The sequence below is a fragment of the Leopardus geoffroyi genome, chromosome E1, assembly GCF_018350155.1.
Source record: "Leopardus geoffroyi isolate Oge1 chromosome E1, O.geoffroyi_Oge1_pat1.0, whole genome shotgun sequence".
In the NCBI taxonomy this organism is placed as follows: domain Eukaryota; kingdom Metazoa; phylum Chordata; class Mammalia; order Carnivora; family Felidae; genus Leopardus; species Leopardus geoffroyi.
This window is the reverse complement of record NC_059330.1, coordinates 11,302,008-11,320,257: the sequence shown is the minus strand read 5'-3', so window position 1 is coordinate 11,320,257 and position 18,250 is coordinate 11,302,008. Positions and strand designations below refer to the sequence as shown.

At 53.8% G+C, this 18,250-nt stretch overlaps 2 protein-coding genes across 13 annotated transcripts in view; one reads left to right on the top strand and one right to left on the bottom strand.

Moving 5' to 3' along the window:
* The window catches only part of TOM1L2 (target of myb1 like 2 membrane trafficking protein), a 122,755-nt gene extending 120,285 nt beyond the window's left edge, over window positions 1-2,470 (bottom strand). For 2 of the 7 annotated variants that reach the window (XM_045487595.1, XM_045487598.1), the window contains exon 1: window positions 2,280-2,470. In XM_045487595.1, coding sequence (XP_045343551.1) covers window positions 2,280-2,331 — 52 coding nt within the window. In that variant the 5' untranslated portion in view covers window positions 2,332-2,470. The remainder of the gene's footprint in view (window positions 1-2,279) is intronic. The other 5 variants (XM_045487602.1, XM_045487603.1, XM_045487597.1 and 2 more) reach the window with 4 other exon arrangements.
* Window positions 2,471-2,849: 379 nt separating this feature from the next.
* DRC3 (dynein regulatory complex subunit 3) overlaps window positions 2,850-18,250 on the top strand; it is a 34,224-nt gene continuing 18,823 nt past the window's right edge. For 2 of the 6 annotated variants that reach the window (XR_006714745.1, XM_045487594.1), the window contains exons 1-7: window positions 2,850-2,995; window positions 3,645-3,806; window positions 6,838-7,002; window positions 10,226-10,342; window positions 13,462-13,628; window positions 15,379-15,525; window positions 16,652-16,711. Coding sequence is in view for 5 of the 6 variants with exons in the window: in XM_045487594.1 (XP_045343550.1) it covers window positions 6,843-7,002; window positions 10,226-10,342; window positions 13,462-13,628; window positions 15,379-15,525; window positions 16,652-16,711 (651 nt within the window). In the remaining variant the exon portion in view is untranslated. The remainder of the gene's footprint in view (window positions 2,996-3,644; window positions 3,807-6,837; window positions 7,003-10,225; window positions 10,343-13,461; window positions 13,629-15,378; window positions 15,526-16,651; window positions 16,712-18,250) is intronic. The other 4 variants (XM_045487590.1, XM_045487589.1, XM_045487593.1 and 1 more) reach the window with 4 other exon arrangements.

Genomic DNA, 18,250 nt, shown 5'->3' with positions numbered 1-18,250 from the left:
GCTCTCTCGCTTCATACCATCAATCAATCCCTTGAGGACCAGGATGGCTATGAAATCCCAGCTCTCCCTTTTACCAGTTGACCAGTGGCTTTCTTTACTCCCCTGAGCCTCAGTTTCCCCATCTCTAAAGTGGGAAGGACAATAAAGCTTACACTGCAGAGTGGCCCTAAGAAGCAAATAACAGCTGTAGAATTGCTTCCTGTAAGCTATAACTGCTGCTGTTAATCACCAGCTTTGTTGTTTTATTTCTGTATCCCCTCCCTCCCATCAACCACCTGGCAATACCTTCAAAAGAATACTAACAACACTAAATGTCATGAAAATCACTTTTATGCTTTGCTACAACAGCACAGAATATATACTAGAACCTCATTCCGTCCTCTAATTACTTATCTGAACTGTGAAATTAGCTAGGCCTTGCCTGTTGGCTAACCGGCAATGAGGAGGCTCTGCTCTCTTTATGTTCAAGCGTCTTTTACAAGGGCTGGTGGATCTGGGACCTGGTCACAGGTCACAGATGGGCCAGTTGTCCCACATATCCTTTCCAGATAGCAAATTCAACCTGAACTTAACTATTCTGTTATTAACAGTGACAGCTATGATTTATTGAGCCTCTACTATGTCCCAGATACCACGCTAAGTGTTTTATATCCAGTATCTCACTTAAACTGTACTACTCTGTATGAAGGTGTAGAACTTCCTACTGTAAAGGAAGGAGGAAAAAAAAATCCTTCCAAGTTCGCCAGGTCCTTCCAGTAACTTGCTGTAATTCAATACCCAAGTGAGAAATGAGGTTTTGGAATATGGCTGCAAGTGAAAGAGCACCTGAGGAAAGGAAATGAAGAAAATCTAGACAGACGATAGACATCATAGTCCATAAAGGTGGGAAGAGACTCTTCCAGGGCCCAGTGTCCATCATCCCTCACCAAAGACCTTATACTACAATGAAAAGAAAGGCTCCAAAATGCCAGTTAGCCACCAGGAGAGGCCTCAATAACTTCACATACCCCGCTAAAGGCTGATAAGTAAACTGGAAAATCGTTAAGTGAAGCAGGAAATAATCAAATCACTACTGACAAAACCAGCCAGGCCCATAAGGACAGGAAAGGTCCGGCTCATAAAAGACGTTTTACCAGTCCTTCCACCAACTAGGAGGAACCCGTTAAAAGAAACCAATCAACATTCTCAACTAATCACTTGGCTTAAGTTCCTGCGTTGGGTGAAAAGGCAAGTTGCCTTTTAAGTAAAGAAATCCCATACAGGGGGGCCATTCTGGTGTTCTTTTACCTAGCCTTGGGCTTTCCTTACCCAGGATACTGGTCACCTCTGGTGCCCTTTTCCAGGTGTCCAGAGCCCCCGTATAGGATTAACAGGTGCTGCACAGTACCCCTCTCTCTGCATTGTCACCAATAGACTTCAGCTTTGGGCAAACTTAATAGAGCAGGAAAGCAATAGTCAATGTGCAGAGACTACTATAAAGAATACTAAAACTTGAGAACTTGAAGGGACCTACCATATCTCACCTCCAAAACCCTCAAACCACAAAGAGCAGTGACACGGAAAATGGCAAACCAGAAAGAGCAGTGACTCGCACAAGGTCATACAGGGAAAGTCATTGGCAAAGACCCTACGGAAGCCCAGGTTTCATGATTCCCAGTCCAGGGCTCTCATCATTAAGTAACGCAGGCTCCCTTCTTTCCCAGAGGCAGTCAGGCATGCCATCCCCACGCCAAGATAATCACCCTCTAGGAACACTTCCCCACAATCCCAGTCCCTCCTACAGCCTAGCTGAGTTGCAATTCTAATTAGCAAGTCTCAGAGCAGGCAGTATTCTCTGGGAGGGTGCCCGGTGTGAGGGCTGCTGGTACTGAAAAGAGGGACAAGGATGGAGGAAGAAGGGTGTGGGAGAACTAGGTTCTGCCGGCAGTGGCAGCGACACTGTCAGCCTGGATGAGGACGCACTCACTGGCATCTCCCAGTAGGCGAAGAGGTAAGCCGACCAGCAGCCAGCACCACCTCTATCAGCCAGAAAGGGCTGGGCCTGATCCGGAGGGACGCGCGGAGCATCTCCGAGTCCCAGTTGGGCCTCGGGAAGCCGCCTGGCAGGGTGGCACCGGCGCCGTGAGCAGGCGCAGACAGCCCGTGGGCAGAGGCGCGACGGCAAGGATGCCCGGCACGCCGGTGAGGTGGCACCGGTGCCCGGCAGAGGCCCGCGGTCCTCACCAGCCCCGTCCACCGCCGCCGCCCACCCAGATTGCCCACCCTTTGCGCGGCCTTACCGAGGCACTGCCCCACCGGGGTGCTGAAAGGGTTCCCCAGGAGGAACTCCATCTTGAGCGGACAACACGGCAGCGGCCCGGGCCCCCTGTCAGCCGCCCGGGTATCCGCTGTCCCCCGCCGCGCTCCCGACCTGACTGACACTTGCCCCCGCCCCACCCTCTCGAACGCCGAACGCCCGGCCCCTGACCCCACCCCTTGTCGCGTCCCTATTGGGCAACGCCTGCCAAGCCCTTCTCCGATTGGCCCCCACACCTCCCTCGCGAAGCCCCACCTACCCCGCGGCGTCCGATTGGGCGGAGCGGCGAGCTAGGTCACAGGAATCTCCGTCAGGCGTAGCGGCACCTCCCCTGGCCCGCCCCCGAACGGGAGTCTGTGTATTTTGATTCATCTATATATTGGTCAATCTAGTGGATCCTTACTATTACTGGTCAAGAGGAGAGTCAATCACTCCAATAGGGGGCGGGGGAGAGGCGGGGCTACTAATATCCCTGCCCATAGAAGGCGCTGATTGGAGAAACATTTGTTTTTTCTACTGCTGGTTGGTGGTAGGAGTATTTCCCCACCCAAGAAATGCTGTCACGTGACCGTCAACTTTCACCCAGGATGTCTACCTCGAGACTTCCCCTTAGCAACCGACTGGCCGCGCTTGGTTCCCTTAGCTACCGAGCGAAGCGTCTGCTGCATGGAACCAGTCCGGTAGCCGGCGCTTCAGACGGTGAGACCCTGGACCTGAGAGTGCGGGAGGTCTCGCGTGGGCAGACAGAACCCCGACTTAAAGCTTTCCTCTGACCTTTTTTCTCTGGGAGTCGGCCCGGCGCTCCTCACCTATAAAATAAGCACACAGGTTCTCTGTCAGCCACTTACGGCCGCGCTGAGACCCTGGGCTTCCAGCCTTTGGATGAGAGAAAAACGCTAAGGAAGCATTTCCCTGGGGGAGCAGGGCCCAAAGAGATTTTTAGGGGTTCCACCCCGCGCCTCCTGGCCTGATCTCTTTTATCGAAAGTTACCCGGTCCATTGATAAGTTCTTCAGGTGTTTAACCCTCATATCCGACCTCTTCACTGTCATAAAATTGTGTCTCTTCTTTATTTTTATTCTTTACCTTGGTGCTGTATAAAGTATTTTGGCTTGGGATACAGTTACCCGAGTTCCTTGTCTGCCTCTTGTCAGTAGTTCATTGTATGACTTTGGACAATTTCCTTCCCCTCCCAGGCTTCAGTTTCCCTACCTGGGAAATTAGAGAATTAGGACTCCTTTCTCCAATGGCTTCCAGAGCCGACATGTAATCAAGTAATGAATGTGCACTTAGTACCCAGTAAGCACTCGGTAAATAGTTGATTTTTCTTATTAATCCATGGCCGATAGGGGCTTTGTTTTTCAGATTCAAATGATCCCAAGTTCTTGTTTCACTGGACAACTCTGGTTTTGTTTCTCCGTGAGGAGGCTGCTCCATTGACAGTGGTGTAAAACTCGCTGCTGCTTTTCCCATCTCCTACCTCTGGTCTTCACCAACAACACCATTGTCAGGCAAGTCAACAGGAATCCAGGTTGGGTGGTAAATTATTGCTAAAATCCCCTTAGGGGAGGAGCGGTCGGGCCTCCACCCCGAGCCAGAAGGGCTGTGAGAAACTCCATGCCCTGTGACAATGAAAATCCACAGTGCCCTGGGTACGATTGAGTCAGGATTAAGGAAGTGGGCTCTGGAATCCTGCTCTCCTGCCTCCGCCGTATACCATATAGATGTATTAGGCATATTACTCAGCCTTTCCAACTAGCTTCCATTTCCTCATCTGGAAACTGCAGATGATTAGTCCTACCTGTAAATTAAGTTCCCTTTAATTTGACCACCACTCCCCTCATCTCTCCCCTTACAACCCTTGCAGTTCTCTGTACTGTAGCCAGAGTGAGCTTCTTAAAATTGAAAGCTGTTCACATCACTGCCCTTATTAAGCCCCAGGAGCTTCCCAGGGATCCTAAGATAATAAACTCCTGTAGGCCTCTTCGACCTTGCATTCCTTCAGCCCAAAAGTAACATGTCTCATTCTTTCCCACCTGGGGGCCCTCACTGTGCAGTTCCCTATTCCTTCTTTCCTACCCATCCTTCAGATCTCGGCCCTGTCTCCCCTGGCCAGGTCAGGTGCCCCTGATGTATGCTGTCCTAGTTCCCTACATCTACAAACTTGTCATGGTTTGTAATTAAATGTATGATGATCTGATTCACATCTGAAACAGAGGGAAGGAGATCTGTTTTATTCACAGCTTGTAGTAGCTGTGAATAAAAATGTGAATTCATTACACATGTGTGGGCTACACACACGATCTTAAACAAATGTAGGAGGGAGGAATTATCCATTTTTACAGATGGGAAATCAAGGGCTTAGACAGGTGAGGTTAGCTGCCGAAGGATGCACGCTCAAGTTCCAAATTCTGCCCTTAACAAAGATTGTGCCTCATAACCGTTCCACGCTGCGGAGTGACTGTGGGCTTGACTGAAAGCAAGCCTGATCCTTCCCAGGTGCCAGGCCTAGATGGGGTGGGAGTGATGAGAATTCAGTCAGAGTTTTGAAATCGGAATTAAGAAGCATTTCCCAGAGTACGGCATTTTTCTTTGAAGACGCACAAACACTTTGCAGGTAACATCTGCCAAATCCAGCACATTAAAATTTCCCCAAAGGCAAGCTGGTGTCAGGTTATAGGAAGTCTTAGAAAAAATTGTTTCAAAAGACTGGGGAGATGGAAAGAGGCGGAGGACTAGAAACGTCTTTGGGAGTTGATTCATTCACCCTAAGGAGTTGGAGCCAGCGTTGAGAGCCTGGAGAGGGGAAGATGGAAGGCGCAGGTGGAGAAGGGGTGTGGGGGGTGGGGGTTAGTGCAGGGGAGGGGGGAAGGGGGTGGAGGGGAGGCTGTGGCTCCTAAGGAGCAGAAGGAAAGGATGCATGAGAGTTCAAGGCACAGGGACATTTGATCACAGACAGCCCAGAAATGGAAGATTCATATTTACATAAGCTGCATCCAAGTGGATGGTGGGGGAGGACCGATGAGGGCAGCGGGCAGTGGCAGTCTCTAAGACCAGGTGGCAGGATTGCCCGGCCCACCCCAGTTTTCAGTGAACACCATCAGCCCAACACCGGGAGCCTCTCCAGCAGCACTCAGTGGAATAATACAGGGACTGCCCAGCATCAGGGAGGAGGCCTGGGTGCTGGGGACACAAGAGGGTGAAGGTAGATGGTGAAGCCAGCAGGGAGGAGAGACACAGGAGTGGAAAGAAGAAGGGAGGACTGAGTTTCCAGAGGGTTCAGGAGGCAGAATCTGGGAACTTCCAATAGGGGGTGCCTTCCAGCAGGGTCCAACCCTTCTGGATGTTGATAATGATGAGAATGAGGTTGGGGTGCCCAGGCTTCCCAGGGCCATGGCTCTGTCCAGCCAGGAACAGCAGCCCAGGGTCAGCCTACAACTGACCAACTCCACAGATCCCCCGTGGGCCTGCAGAGTCTCAGCCAGATCCCTTTGGCCCATTAGCAGTAGAAACCTAGGGGCGCCTGGGTGGCTCAGTTGTGTTAGTGTCTACTTGGACTCAGGTCATGATCTCATGGCTCATGAATTCAAGCCCCTCATCTGGCCCTTTTCCCACTTTATCTCTCTCAAAAATAAATTGAAAAAAAAAGAAAAAAAAGAAACCTACTGGTGTCAGTTTAACTAAAAGAGGATTTAATGTGAGGAGTCAGGAAACTCTCACAGGGCCTGGAATTAGGGACAATAGGGGTGGGACACCCAGCAAAGACTGTCAGTCTGTCCGCCCTTCTGTCTTATTTTTTGGATCACCCAGGTTCCCGTCTCTGTTTCTCTCTGTCCATCTGCCTCACCCCCCTCTTGTTATCTCCGCTTAACCACACGTCTGGCCAGCCCATGGCCCCCCCCAGTTCCTCCCCAGCTCACACAGGCAGCTCTGATGAGACTTTCATCCCACTGCCCCAAGTTCACATTCCTCAGCGGGAGAATATGAATGGCCAGCGTAGGTCAGTGTCTGCCAATATCCATGCACTGGGCGGCTTGTGGTGAGATGGGGGGAGTACGGATACCACTGCCTGATGGGGACGACTCTCTCAGAAGGGGAGCCACCAGCTGCTATGCCTGGCTGGAGCTGCCAAGGATCATGGTCAGCAGTTGGTGGCAAGACACTGAGTAACAGTGGGTGAGGAAAGCCAGAGGCTTTGACGGCCATGGCCATAGGGCAGCTGAGCTCCCAAGGCTGAAGAGACCGGTGTGGACCACCAGTCCCCGGGGTGGGGGTAGGGTCACAGCCATGGTTGTGGGACCAAGGGGTGCACCCCTGCAGATGGGTGCCAGGCAGGACGGGTACAGACGGTTGCTGGAAAAGGCCTGGAGAAGCCTTAGTGCAAACATAGCGGCCTCTCAGTGCGGTGGGCCACGGACCGGGATAGGGGCAGCCTCAGAGCATCCGTGACTGTCACCGTGCTCCTTAAAAAGACCCCAGCCAAACCCTGTCTTCAAACAAAGGAAGGAGCAGATTGTGGAGGAGGAACGTGGTGTTTTTTAGGGAAAATGAACTGGCTGTACGACTCAGTGGAGCCAAGAGTGATGGACGAGGACATGCTCAAGCTGGCTGTGGGAGAACAGGGCCCACGGGACGAGGCTGGGCAGCTGGCCAGGCAGGAGGGCATCCTCTTCAAGGATGTGCTTTCACTGCGGCTGGACTTCCAAAGTGCGTATCCCGGGCTGGGCTGGGGCCACCAGGCGGCCCAGCGCCCCGCCCCTGGCTTCTCTGCCCCAGAACTCCACGCAGAATCCAGGATCACGGGACCCACATCAGCGGGCGGGCCCGCGTGGGTTAGAAGGCATAGGAATGGCAGAGAGTGTTTGAAAAGTTAATACTGAGTATCATTAGCATTTGAATATCCACGGCACTGCTGATTCTGAATAATAGGAAAAAAGATGAAATTCTCCCACTCCAACTCTAAATGAACCCAAAGGCCCCGCTGCTTCCGTCATGGATCCCACATGGAATTCTTGGAGCGGGGTCCCTGGCAGGTGGAACCCAGAAGGGTGGTCCCACGCAGCCAGGAAGAAGCCATGGGGCGGAGGAGGATGTGCGCTGGGGGCAGGAAGCAGGAGAGGCGCCTCAGGAGCAGGAGGACAGCCTCGTGGGAAGACAGGTCCTTAGTGCCTCCGTGTCCCCTTCTGTAAAATGGGAACATGATAGTCCATGTCTCAAGCTCTGGCTAGGAGGAGAAAGTGAGGTAACACACGCACAGTGTGTTCGCTCGAGAAGGCCAGCGGCTCAGGACAGAGGGGGTGCGAGAGGAAGCGAGAGAGGCGGGCAGGGTGCTGCGTGTATTGTGCGGGTGGCTCCACAGCAGTGACCCGGGCTGCTTCACATTCCTGCTCTGTCCTGGGTTTCTGTGCTTGCCTGCCGGGACATCCAGGAGACGACAGGGGAATTGCTGAGGCCCTGCCTCAGCCAGTCTGGGGCGGACCACGGGGACACAGCAGTGGGCCAGGCAGGCACAGCCCTGGCCCAGGCCTCATGAACCCACAGGCCTCCCCAGAGCATGGCCTCCACGGCTGACCACCCAGAGCAGGAAGGGACCCTGGGCCCAGCCACCTCAGCGGTGGGAGGGGCGAAGGGACTGCAGAATGGCTGTCACCAGAGGGGGCTTTAGCCTCCTTTAGCTCACCTCCTCCCTTCCTAAGGTTCATTTTGCTGGTATTTATAAAATGCCTCTTATATGCTAGGTGCTGTTCTAGGCACTAGGGATTCAACTGTGAACAAAAAAGACAAAAACCCCTGTCCTCATGGAACTGATATCCAGGTGATGGGAAAATTAAAATAAAAATAGTGTATGTTAAAGGTAATATGTGCTATGGAGGAAAATCAAGGGGAGGGAAAAAGGGGAGTTGGGGGTGGAGCACAGTGTTTTATTGGGTGGTCAGAGGCCTCATCATGAAGGTGACAGTTGAGCAAAGACTAGAAGGAAGTGAGGGAAGGAAGCACGCAGAGATCCAGGGAAAGCATTCCAGGTAGAGGGAACAGCCAGGGCAAAGGCCCTGAGGCAGGCACCCCTGTATGGAGACAGATCAGAGAGGTGAGGAGGTCAGCTAGCATCAGTCTTGGGGGCCAACAGGCAGTGTTTGGCTTTTATAGTGAGTGAGATGAGAGCCCCGGGAGGGTCCTGAGCAGAAGAGGGACAGGATGGGACTTAGCTTTTCACAAGATCCCACTGGCTGCGGGAGGATAGAGTGTGGCACCCCAGGGCCAGAGCAGAGAGACTAGTGAGTGAGACAGTTGCCGCTGCGGTCCAGGAAACAATGGCAATGAGCTGAGACCAAACCGGGGGTAGTAGAGGCAGATCCCATGTCTATGTTGAAGATTAAAATTGGACCTTTTGAGCAGTCCTGTCATTGCTAGTAACTCATTTGGAACTGGTGAATACATCCTGGTTTTTTGTTGTGTTGTTTTGGCTTTTCCACACGAACTGCTGATGCCTAAGGAAAAGGCAGCACATAGGTGTGCAAGGCAGAGCACCCGGAGTGCGGGAGCCACCCAGGGGAGCAGCATCTCCGGAAAGTCAGTCATAGCCAAGAGCTGTCAGTCTAAGACCAGGGCCAGAAAAGGCTCCTGGAAAATCCAGACCAGGATGGGCGGTGTCTGAGGTCCTGGGTATCATTCTGGGAAATCTGGCCACAGCGAGCTGGGGAACAGACACCAGTCCCACTTGCCCCTGGGAATGGCAGAGGCAGGGCCCTGGGGGAGAGAGATGCGGTCCACCCATCCCCACCCCCACCTGGCTTGGGGAGGGCAGCCAAGAGGGGGCACCCGGCCTCCCCCAGGACCTCGCAACCTCTGAATGAATGTTGAAACCACTGCCCCCGAATGTGTGGTTATTAAGTGTGCTTTTTTTTTTTAACCCCTTTTACTTCTATATTATTTCAGTTATTTTAATGAGCGTATTCTAATTTTATAAGTTTTAGAAATCCTTGCAAAAGCAAATACGGAAAGAAAAGGGGCATGTAAACAACAAAGCTATTATGGCTGCTAGAGCAAACTGGGGACAGGTTTAGGCCTCCAGAATTTTACGTATGTAGCATCTCCTTATTTATACGTCAGCGTAGTTCAGAACTCTTCTGGCTGTCAGCAACAGAGACCGAACTCTGCCTGGCATCAGGAGCAAAAAGAATGAGTTGGCTGCATGTCTATGAAGGTGGTCTTTAGGGACAACGGGTCAGGAGCTTCAGTGACATCAGGAACCCGCCTCTCTGTCGTATGGGTGATTTATCCCGCTCCCCATATAGGGACATTTGTGGGTCCCCCGATCTTTTTGCCTCTCGTGTGCCTATAGGTATTTCTTTGGGCACACACGCAAGTGTGCCTTTGCAGACAGATTGCAAATAGAGGAATTGCAGGGTCAAAGGCGACAGGCATTAAATATTTCAGTTAACTCGGCCAAATTGCCCTCCAAAACGGCTGAACTAGTTGACACGCTCACCAACGTGCACGAGGGGTGGGTGGTGCAGGCATTCACCCTGCAGCCTCGTTCTATTTGTCACGCTGTGGCAGGAAGGAGGCTGTTGGTGTCCCGAGGTGTTACAGGCTCCTGAGAAGCCTCCTAGCTGGACATTAGAGGTGGCATGACTGAGTCCCATGCCCTGGGCAGGTCTAGCCCACACTCACGACGACCCTCCGTAGGCCTTTGAGTTCTGCTGCGTTCCTGGGTAGAAGCACTGATCACTGCCCGCTCTGCACTAATAGAGACTCTTGGGTGCTTAGCCCACATCCCCAGGTCGCATACTCCAGATCAGGGCGGTGGAGTTATGGGCCTTGTGAACGGTTAGTATTGGCCGTTGCAATTTTTTAGTGCACCTGCACTGAACTCTTAACCCTAACCCCAGGCTGGAAGCAGCCAAGGCGCCTCCTCCAATCGTTTCAGACATCCTCCGCATAGACAGCCTCTGGCAGTTTGAGAACTTGAGGAAGCTACAGCTGGACAACAACATCATCGAGAAGATCGAGGGCCTGGAGCGTCTGGTACACCTGGTCTGGCTGGGTAAGGGCCCCTCCTGCATGTGTGTCTGCCCTAATCAAAGGTGACGCACTGCCAGGGTCATTGCCTCGCAGGCAATTTTCCGCTGCCCGCCCGGAATTAGCCGGTGTGCAGCTGAAGGTCCGTCTACTGGGAACAAGAAAGCTGCTCTTTTTAAAAGCCTGGGGCCTTTGCTGTGCAGAGCCAGCAAAGATATGCTTGGACACACCAGGCCAGAATATTCTGACCCACCTGCCAAACCTCCCCATCTGGGAGAGAGTCAAGGGAGCAGTCTAGTTACTCTAGACCCAGGGTGACAGACAACTGTGGGCCCTGCCAGTCAGGGGGGCCCAGATCAAGCCAGAAACAATTATCACAGCTGCTAGTGTCCCTTGAGCACGACTACCTGCTAAGCACGGGCCTGTCTGCTTTCCTTGTGAGGCCTTTTAATCCATCCATTTGCATCCCCATCATAGAGATGGGCAAACTGAGGTCTCAGTGAGTAGTGAGGGCATCAGGCTCCCAGCCGAGCTCTGTCCGAGTGTAGAGCTCTGGCCCTCATTGCTAAGGCCTCAGGGGGTTTTGGTGAACGAGGAGAGGGGGCTGGCCGGAGAGCTCTTTGTATCACTGTCTTATTTAGCCCCCACGGCAATCCTAAACGGTGAGTGTTACAATCCCAACGTGGAGAAGAGGAACTGAGATTTTGCGAGGCCAAGGCACTTGCCCAAAGCTCCAGAGGAGCTGCCACACAAGCCCGTATCTGTGTGACCCCGAAGCCCATGCTCCCTCCGTCTGGTCAGGCCGCTCCCGGTAACAGGCAACCTGGGGTATCAGCACACATCCGAATTTATAAAACACTCTCAGCTACAGTGGCCCCGACAGTCACCAGCCCACAGCAGCCCCACAGACAGGATTACGTTGCCATTTTGCAGATACAGATGCAGCAGCTGACGCTGGGCGGCTGACGGACCCGATGGGGTCACACTTTACAGGCAGTGGAGGCGAACCACAGCCAGGTCTCCTAACAGCTGGGCCCGGGTCTTTTGCCCCAGGCAACCCCTCCTGGCACCCCAGCACCCATTAATGCCGAGTCTGGTCTTGGCAGCCCACCTCCTTGGCATTGCCAGGAGGCATCTTCTCTGTAGGAGATGAGAGGGATAAGAGGGTGCCGGGCCAGCCCCGACCCTGAGCCACGCCCCCTCTGGAACACCTGCCAGGTACCAGCTGTCTGAGTGCCATGCTTTCAGGAGAGAGCCACCAGGCCCAGCTATCTCTCAGAAAAACAAGTGTCATGGGCCCCCGTGCAGTACTCCTGTGATACTATAGGGGTGAGAGAACAGGGGGGACATTTCTGGTAAGAGGTCAGGTCATCCCCCTGAGAGAAGCTGGCCTTTGTCAGTCACAGCGTTAGTCACCCAGGGACCCAACCATAGCCAGGACGATCTGGGTCCCCGGGGTGCAGGGGGTGGGGCAGACAGTGTCTCCCACTGTCCAGCCAGCCCCCGCCTCATGTGAGGCTCTCCAAAGCTGATTACGCACGACTAGTCCCAACTGCGCCTTCAGGGATGTCAGGCCGGTAGCTTGAAATTGGCCACGATGGGAGGATTTACACCACAGAAATGGCAAGCGCTGCAATTCAGGGCCTCCCGGCCTCTGCCAAACCCTGTCCCGCCCCCCGCCCCGGTTAAACATTTACCAGCACGCAGCCAGTTCTAGTGGGCCAGGCCCGGCCTCTGAAGAACAGAACTGTGTTCTTGGCATCTCGCAGACTGCAGTTCAAGCCTCAGCTCTGCTCACGTACTGACTCTACACCAGTTCCTGGAGCCTTCTGAACCTCAGCTTCTCTATGTGTTGGGTGATGTTGGGCATATACCCCCAGGCCCCTTGAATCTTGGTTTTCCTCCACCAAACGCAGAAGATGAGGCCTATGTTGTGAGCATCAGATAAGATGACACACTTAGAAAGGGACGATAAGGGGGCGCTTGGGTGGTTCAGTCGGTTAAGCATCCAACTTTGGTTCAGGTCATGATCTCCCAGTTTGTGAGTTCGAGCCCCACATCAGGCTCTGTGCTGATAGCTTGGAGCCTGCTTTGGACTCTGTGTCTCCCTCCCTTTCTGCCCCTCCCCAGCTCACGCTCTCTCTCTCTCAAAAATAAATAAACATTAAAAAGAAAAAAAAAAAGAAAGGGACGATAAGTTACCATTAGTCTCAACTGTCAGCCAGTGAGCGTCTCCTGATACGCCAAGGAGGCTAAATTCAGGTGTGGACAAACCGACTTCCCAAATCACTGTTAAAACATGATGGCCTACAGCTATCATGAGCATATTTCCAAGCTCATGAAAAATTCCTAGTTTAGGCCTCTGGGCCCTTGGTGTTCCAGGACAGAGTTGCAACTCCAACCCCAACCGATCCCGGAAAAGCACGGTGGGAAAAGAGCAGTTTTATTCCCCGGGATGTGAAACTTGGGCCACGGAGGGCCTGGCACCTCAGCTGCAGGTCGGGGTTGGGATTTTGGAGGATCTGAGTCAGCTGGGATGTAGCTGGAGGGTCCTGGCCTGCCGCATGTCCTGGGAGGAGCCCTGGATGGACTCTGGCACCACCATGGTTAGCTGTGTGGCTTTGGGCAGATCACTGAGCCTTTCTGAGCTTCAGCTTCCCAATGCTCAAATGGGGAGAGAAATCCCAAGCTGCCACTCAGGGCTGTTGTCAGAAGACTTACTCATAAGCACTTGATAAACTGCGGAGCGCTAAGCAGACAGGTGGTATTATTATGAAAATGCCCGTAGATGTGAGGGAAGGAGGCCCTCCAGACTGTCTCCTCCTGCTCCAGGATGCACCATTGTGGACCTCCCATTCATCATTTCCATCCCAGAACAACAGAGCACAGACCTGAGTATTTGGCCACATGTGCCCAGCCAGGAAGACAAGTGGCAGAATTGGAGAGGGTGGTAAAAGTTTGAGACAGTAGGAAAGAATCCGTGCATGGCTTCTGGAAGACCATAAGCTAGCTGTCAGTGAGTCAGTTACTGGCCTGACAGCTTGGTGCTGGCTCCCAGAGCATAGGTAGCCCCGATGGGTTTGTCCCAAGACAGTCCCACCCCTAACCCCAACCAGTGGACCCTCACAGCCCTCTTCCTTCCAGACCTGTCCTTCAACAACATCGAGGCCATTGAGGGGCTGGACACACTGGTGAACCTGGAGGACCTGAGCTTGTTCAACAACCGGATCTCCAAGATTGACTCTCTGGATGCCCTCGTCAAGCTACAGGTGTTGTCGCTGGGCAACAACGAGATCAGCCACATGATGAACGTGAGTACTCAGGGGCGGCGGGCGCCAGGACTAGAGTGGCTGCTCTGGCCGCTCCTACTGGCCTCTGGCCCAGGGCAGACCCTGGGTCTGGGCGCTCGAGGGCATTGCAGTGGCTGGGGGTGGGGGAGAAGGGTCTGTCATCTGGGGTCGGGGTGGCGGGGGGGAGGGGAATGCAGCCTTAGCCTTCCAGATCGTCCCCTTTTCCTAGAAAAACCAGAAGTCCAGATTATTCTACCAGAGATTTGATCATGTTTAAACACCGCGCTTAGGGGCGCCTGGGTGGCGCAGTCGGTTAAGCGTCCGACTTCAGCCAGGTCACGATCTCGCGGTCCGTGAGTTCGAGCCCCGCGTCGGGCTCTGGGCTGATGGCTCAGAGCCTGGAGCCTGTTTCCGATTCTGTGTCTCCCTCTCTCTCTGCCCCTCCACCGTTCATGCTCTGTCTCTCTCTGTCCCAAAAATAAATAAACGTTGAAAAAAAAAAAAAAAAAAACACCGCGCTTAGCCCATCAGTGGCTACCAGTCCGTACTTGAACGTCTTTCCCTGAGCCCCATGCTCACTTCACAAATATTTGCTGAGGTGAGGACCTACTGGAAATGGGGCGTTTGGTCTGACTGAAAGAGGGCTCCCTGTTATTTTCTCTCATGCCCCATTTTTATATATATATATTTTTAATTTATTATTGAGAGACAGGGGGAGACAGAGCATGAGCATGGGAGGAGCAGAGAGAGGGGGAGACACAGAATCCGAAGCAGGCTCCAGGCTCTGACACGGGGCTCGAACTCACAAACCGTGAGATCATGACGTGAGCCGAAGTTGGACACTTAACCGACTGAGCCACCCAGGCGCCCCTCCATCTTTGTATTCTTACAGCACTTACCCCCAACAGTAATGATTTTATTTACTCTTTAAAGCATTCCTGGTCCCTGCCAGTAGAATGTGAGCCCTTGCTCTAAGGGTGGGGACCAGGTGAGCTTTGTTGCCACTGCAGCCCCGGGGTCTAGCACTGCCTCGGAGGCCTGGTAGGTGCTTAATCCTGTTGCACAAACAGATGACTGGGAGGAACCCTCCGGAAAAGCATGCTTGGTTCCTTCCCCACCTTTTGCACCGTCCAGCGTCTGGTGTGCAGAAAAATGCTCTCAAATGAAACAGTAGCTCTCTTGTTGATTTTTCCCCCACTTTCCTAAAAATGGAGTAGAGGAAGACTAAATGGCAGGTAGCGAATGTCCCAGTGTCATCCAGCTAATCCAAGGTTAACTACAAATTGGGTTCCATTTAATTTAAGAGATCTGGCCCTTCCACAGAGTTCACGGTGGAAAAGCGCGCCTGTTCTGGGGGACCAGCAGTAACGACAGCAGCAACTACCACCCTTTACGGAGTAGGCGGGAGGCACGCTTCTCAATGTTTCTCATAGCTCATTTCCTTTGGTCCTTGGAACACCTGTGGCACACATAATAGCACCCTTATGCCCATCTTACAGATGAGGGAACAGAGGCTCACAGATGTTAGGCAACTTGCCCAAGGTCCCACAGCTGGGCTTTGAACCCAAGCCTGCTGATCAGGACAGCCGTCCAGCCTGGAACCCGCCCCCCCTCCGCCCCCGCCTGCTTCTCTCTTGTCGCCCAGGCAGCGCGGAGGGTGTCGCGGCCAGGCCGCAGACCCTGGCAGAGCGACAAGGGGAGAGGCCGCTGGAGGTGTTTTCTGCTCTGCGGCAGCCAGGAAGATGGGTTACTCTCCCCTCTTCCCCCCCAGATCATCTACCTGCGGCGGTTCAAGGACCTGCGGACGCTCAGCCTCTCTGGAAACCCCGTCGCAGAGGAGGAGGATTACAAGATGTTCGTCTGTGCCTACCTTCCTGACCTTGTGTACCTGGACTTCCAGCGCATCGACGACCACATGGCAAGTGTCTTCCTCTGGGTCTCCTGGCTCTGTGAGTCCGTCTTCAGGCCCTCCAGACTGCACGGAAAAGTGCGCTGGGGCAGAGCCCCTCTGAGATCTAACTCCTTCGACCTGCCCCCGTGGGCACCATTCCAGCAGGACCCTCATGCTAGCTGTTCAGTGCCTGCTCACGGTGGCCAGGTCCCTCCATGTGTTGCCTCCAGGCCACGTCCAGCCACCCGGCACTGTCTGGTGTTCTGAATGAAGAAGCTGGGGACACCAAGCGAGGGCCAGCAGTTAGCATCAGCGGCTCGTGGCAGAACCCGGGAGCAATAGAACAGCTAACTGTCCTCCCGTACGCGTCCGCCACGCACACGTTGCTGTTTGATGTCGCTTTCACTACAGCCTGGCGGGGGGCGGGGGGGGCCTGCTCTTGCCCTCAGCTGGCCAACCGAGGGCTGGCACCAGTGAGATGCCTCGCCGGGGAGCTCGCAGCCAGTGGTGGTTGGGCCGGGAGCCAGAGCCAGGCAGCCTGGCAGCAGAACCCAGTGAGGAGGGCCCTTCCCCCGCCTACCGCCTGGTCTGTCCACGGCCGCCGCGTTCCTGTCCCCCTGCTATGAGCTGCCCCCTTTCGCTCACCTCTTGCTCTTTGCAGTGTGATCCTTCTCTGGGTGCCTTCCCCACTGGAAGGAAAGAACCTGGCCCAATACCTAGGGCCTTTGGTGGCAGAAACGGATGTCCCTGCATGTTGGGTGCTACGGAGACCAAGGGACTGTTTGACCTGCCTGCTCCTTCTTGCGGGAAGCTGGTGCCTTCCTGAGAGAAAGGAGCCTGGGCTTTGGGGGCACTGAGGTGATGGGGAGCACCTGGGAGAGCCCAGCAGGAGCAGGGAGGACTCGTCCACAGGTCTGAAGGCTGACCCTGCCTGGCCTGGACCGTGTTGCAGAGCCCCGGCACCCAGGTGGACAGGGCCACCTTCCAAGTGTGGAGCCCTCTGCTTGCCCGTGCTTTCCTGGGAGGTCCACAGAGATAGGGTGAGGTCAGAGAGGTGCCCCTCTGAGGACCGTGGCTTTCTCTGCTTCCCGTGACAGCACCAAAAGCTGAGACTCGAATTCTAATACTCTCAAGTATTTTTTGCTTCATGTAGATAATAGTTTGGAAGTCATCACGGGCCCCGATGCTTGGAATGGGCCAGAGAGCTGTTGGGGTAGGTTTCAAAGTCCGTTGTAGAACCAGGGGACAGCCTGACACTGCACAGTTCCAAAGCCCCTCCCCAAGCATTCTCTCCTCAGTCCCCAGAAGCTTCCATAAAGGGCAGACAGCCCAGTCTGGGCATCCTCGTTGTGCCGCAGCGAAACAAAGGCTCCTTTCATGATTCAGAGACTTGCCTAGATGCATCAAGATAAATAATGAGTAAAAGGCTCTAAGAGCAGAGTTCTGCAAAGCAGGGGCACTTGAAACTTCCCTGTCCACACTACTGCCTGCCCTGAGGCCAGCCATAGCCTGCCCCAAGCCCCTGGCCTCTTGGTGCTGTAGGGCTTGGGCAGCAGAACAGCTGGGCCCAGATACAGGCCAACCAGGGGAGGGTCCAGGATGTTCCCTGGGTCTCCGGCCGGGGTGCTGGATGACTGGGGGGCCGCTCACCTCAGCGGGACTGTGGGAGGACAGAGGTTCAAGGGCAGGCTCTTGAGGTGCCTCTCAGCTCTGTGGAGCTCTCCCCCTGTTTTCATCAGGCCCCCTTTAAGTCGAGGCCCTGGACTGTGCCTGAAGGCTGGCCCTCCCCTCGATCCAGCCCTGAGGAACAGAGGACAGTCCCCCACAAACCACATGGAATGGGCAGGTGCTATTAGCTTGAGGGGTTTTGTGTGGGGAGGTGGGGAGATAGGCAGGGGAGGCAGGGGTCAATCAGCAGGGCCCTGCTGGGGTTTAAGGGTTCTCCGATTGAAGGTGGGGGCCCGTGGGGAACCCTGAGCGGTTCTCAGCAGAATTCTTGATATGGTCCACAGTTCAGGAATCTGGGAGACAGAGGATATAGAGAAGAGATGTGGCATGAGGTGGGGTAGGGGGGAGGGAGAGAGGGAGAAGGCAGGGCTGTGGGAATGGAGAAGATAGGGTGGCCCAGAAACTAGAGACTTTTAAAAATTTGGGACACCTGGGTGGCTCAGTCAGTTAAGCATCCAACTTTGGTTCAGGTCATGATCTAACGTTTGTGGGTTTAAGCCCCACATTAGGCTCCATGCTGACAGAGTGGAGCCTGCTTGGGATTGTCTCTCTCCCTCTCTCTCTGCCCCTCCCCAACTCATGCTTTCTCTCTCTCTCTCTGTCTCAAAAATAAATAAATTAACTTAAAAAAACAAAAATTTAAATTTCCTTATTAAAGTATAAATATGTAGGGGTACCTGGGTGGCTCAGTCAGTCAAATGTCTGACTCTTTGATTTCAGCTCAGGTCATGATCTCACAGTTTGCGGGGTCAAGCCCCATATCGGGCTCTGAGCTGGCGGTACGGAGCCTGCTTGAGATTCTTTCTCTCTCTCCCTCTCTCTTCCCCACCCCTTCTCTCTCTCTCTCTCTCTCTCTCAAAATAAATAGATAAACATTTTAAAAATATTTTAAAAATAAGGGCACCTTGGTGGCTCAGTCAGTTAAGCTCCCAACTTCAACTCAGGTCATGATCTCATGGTTCGTGGGTTTGAGCCCCGCATCACCCTCTGTGCTGACATTTCAGAGCTTGGAGCCTGCTTGGGA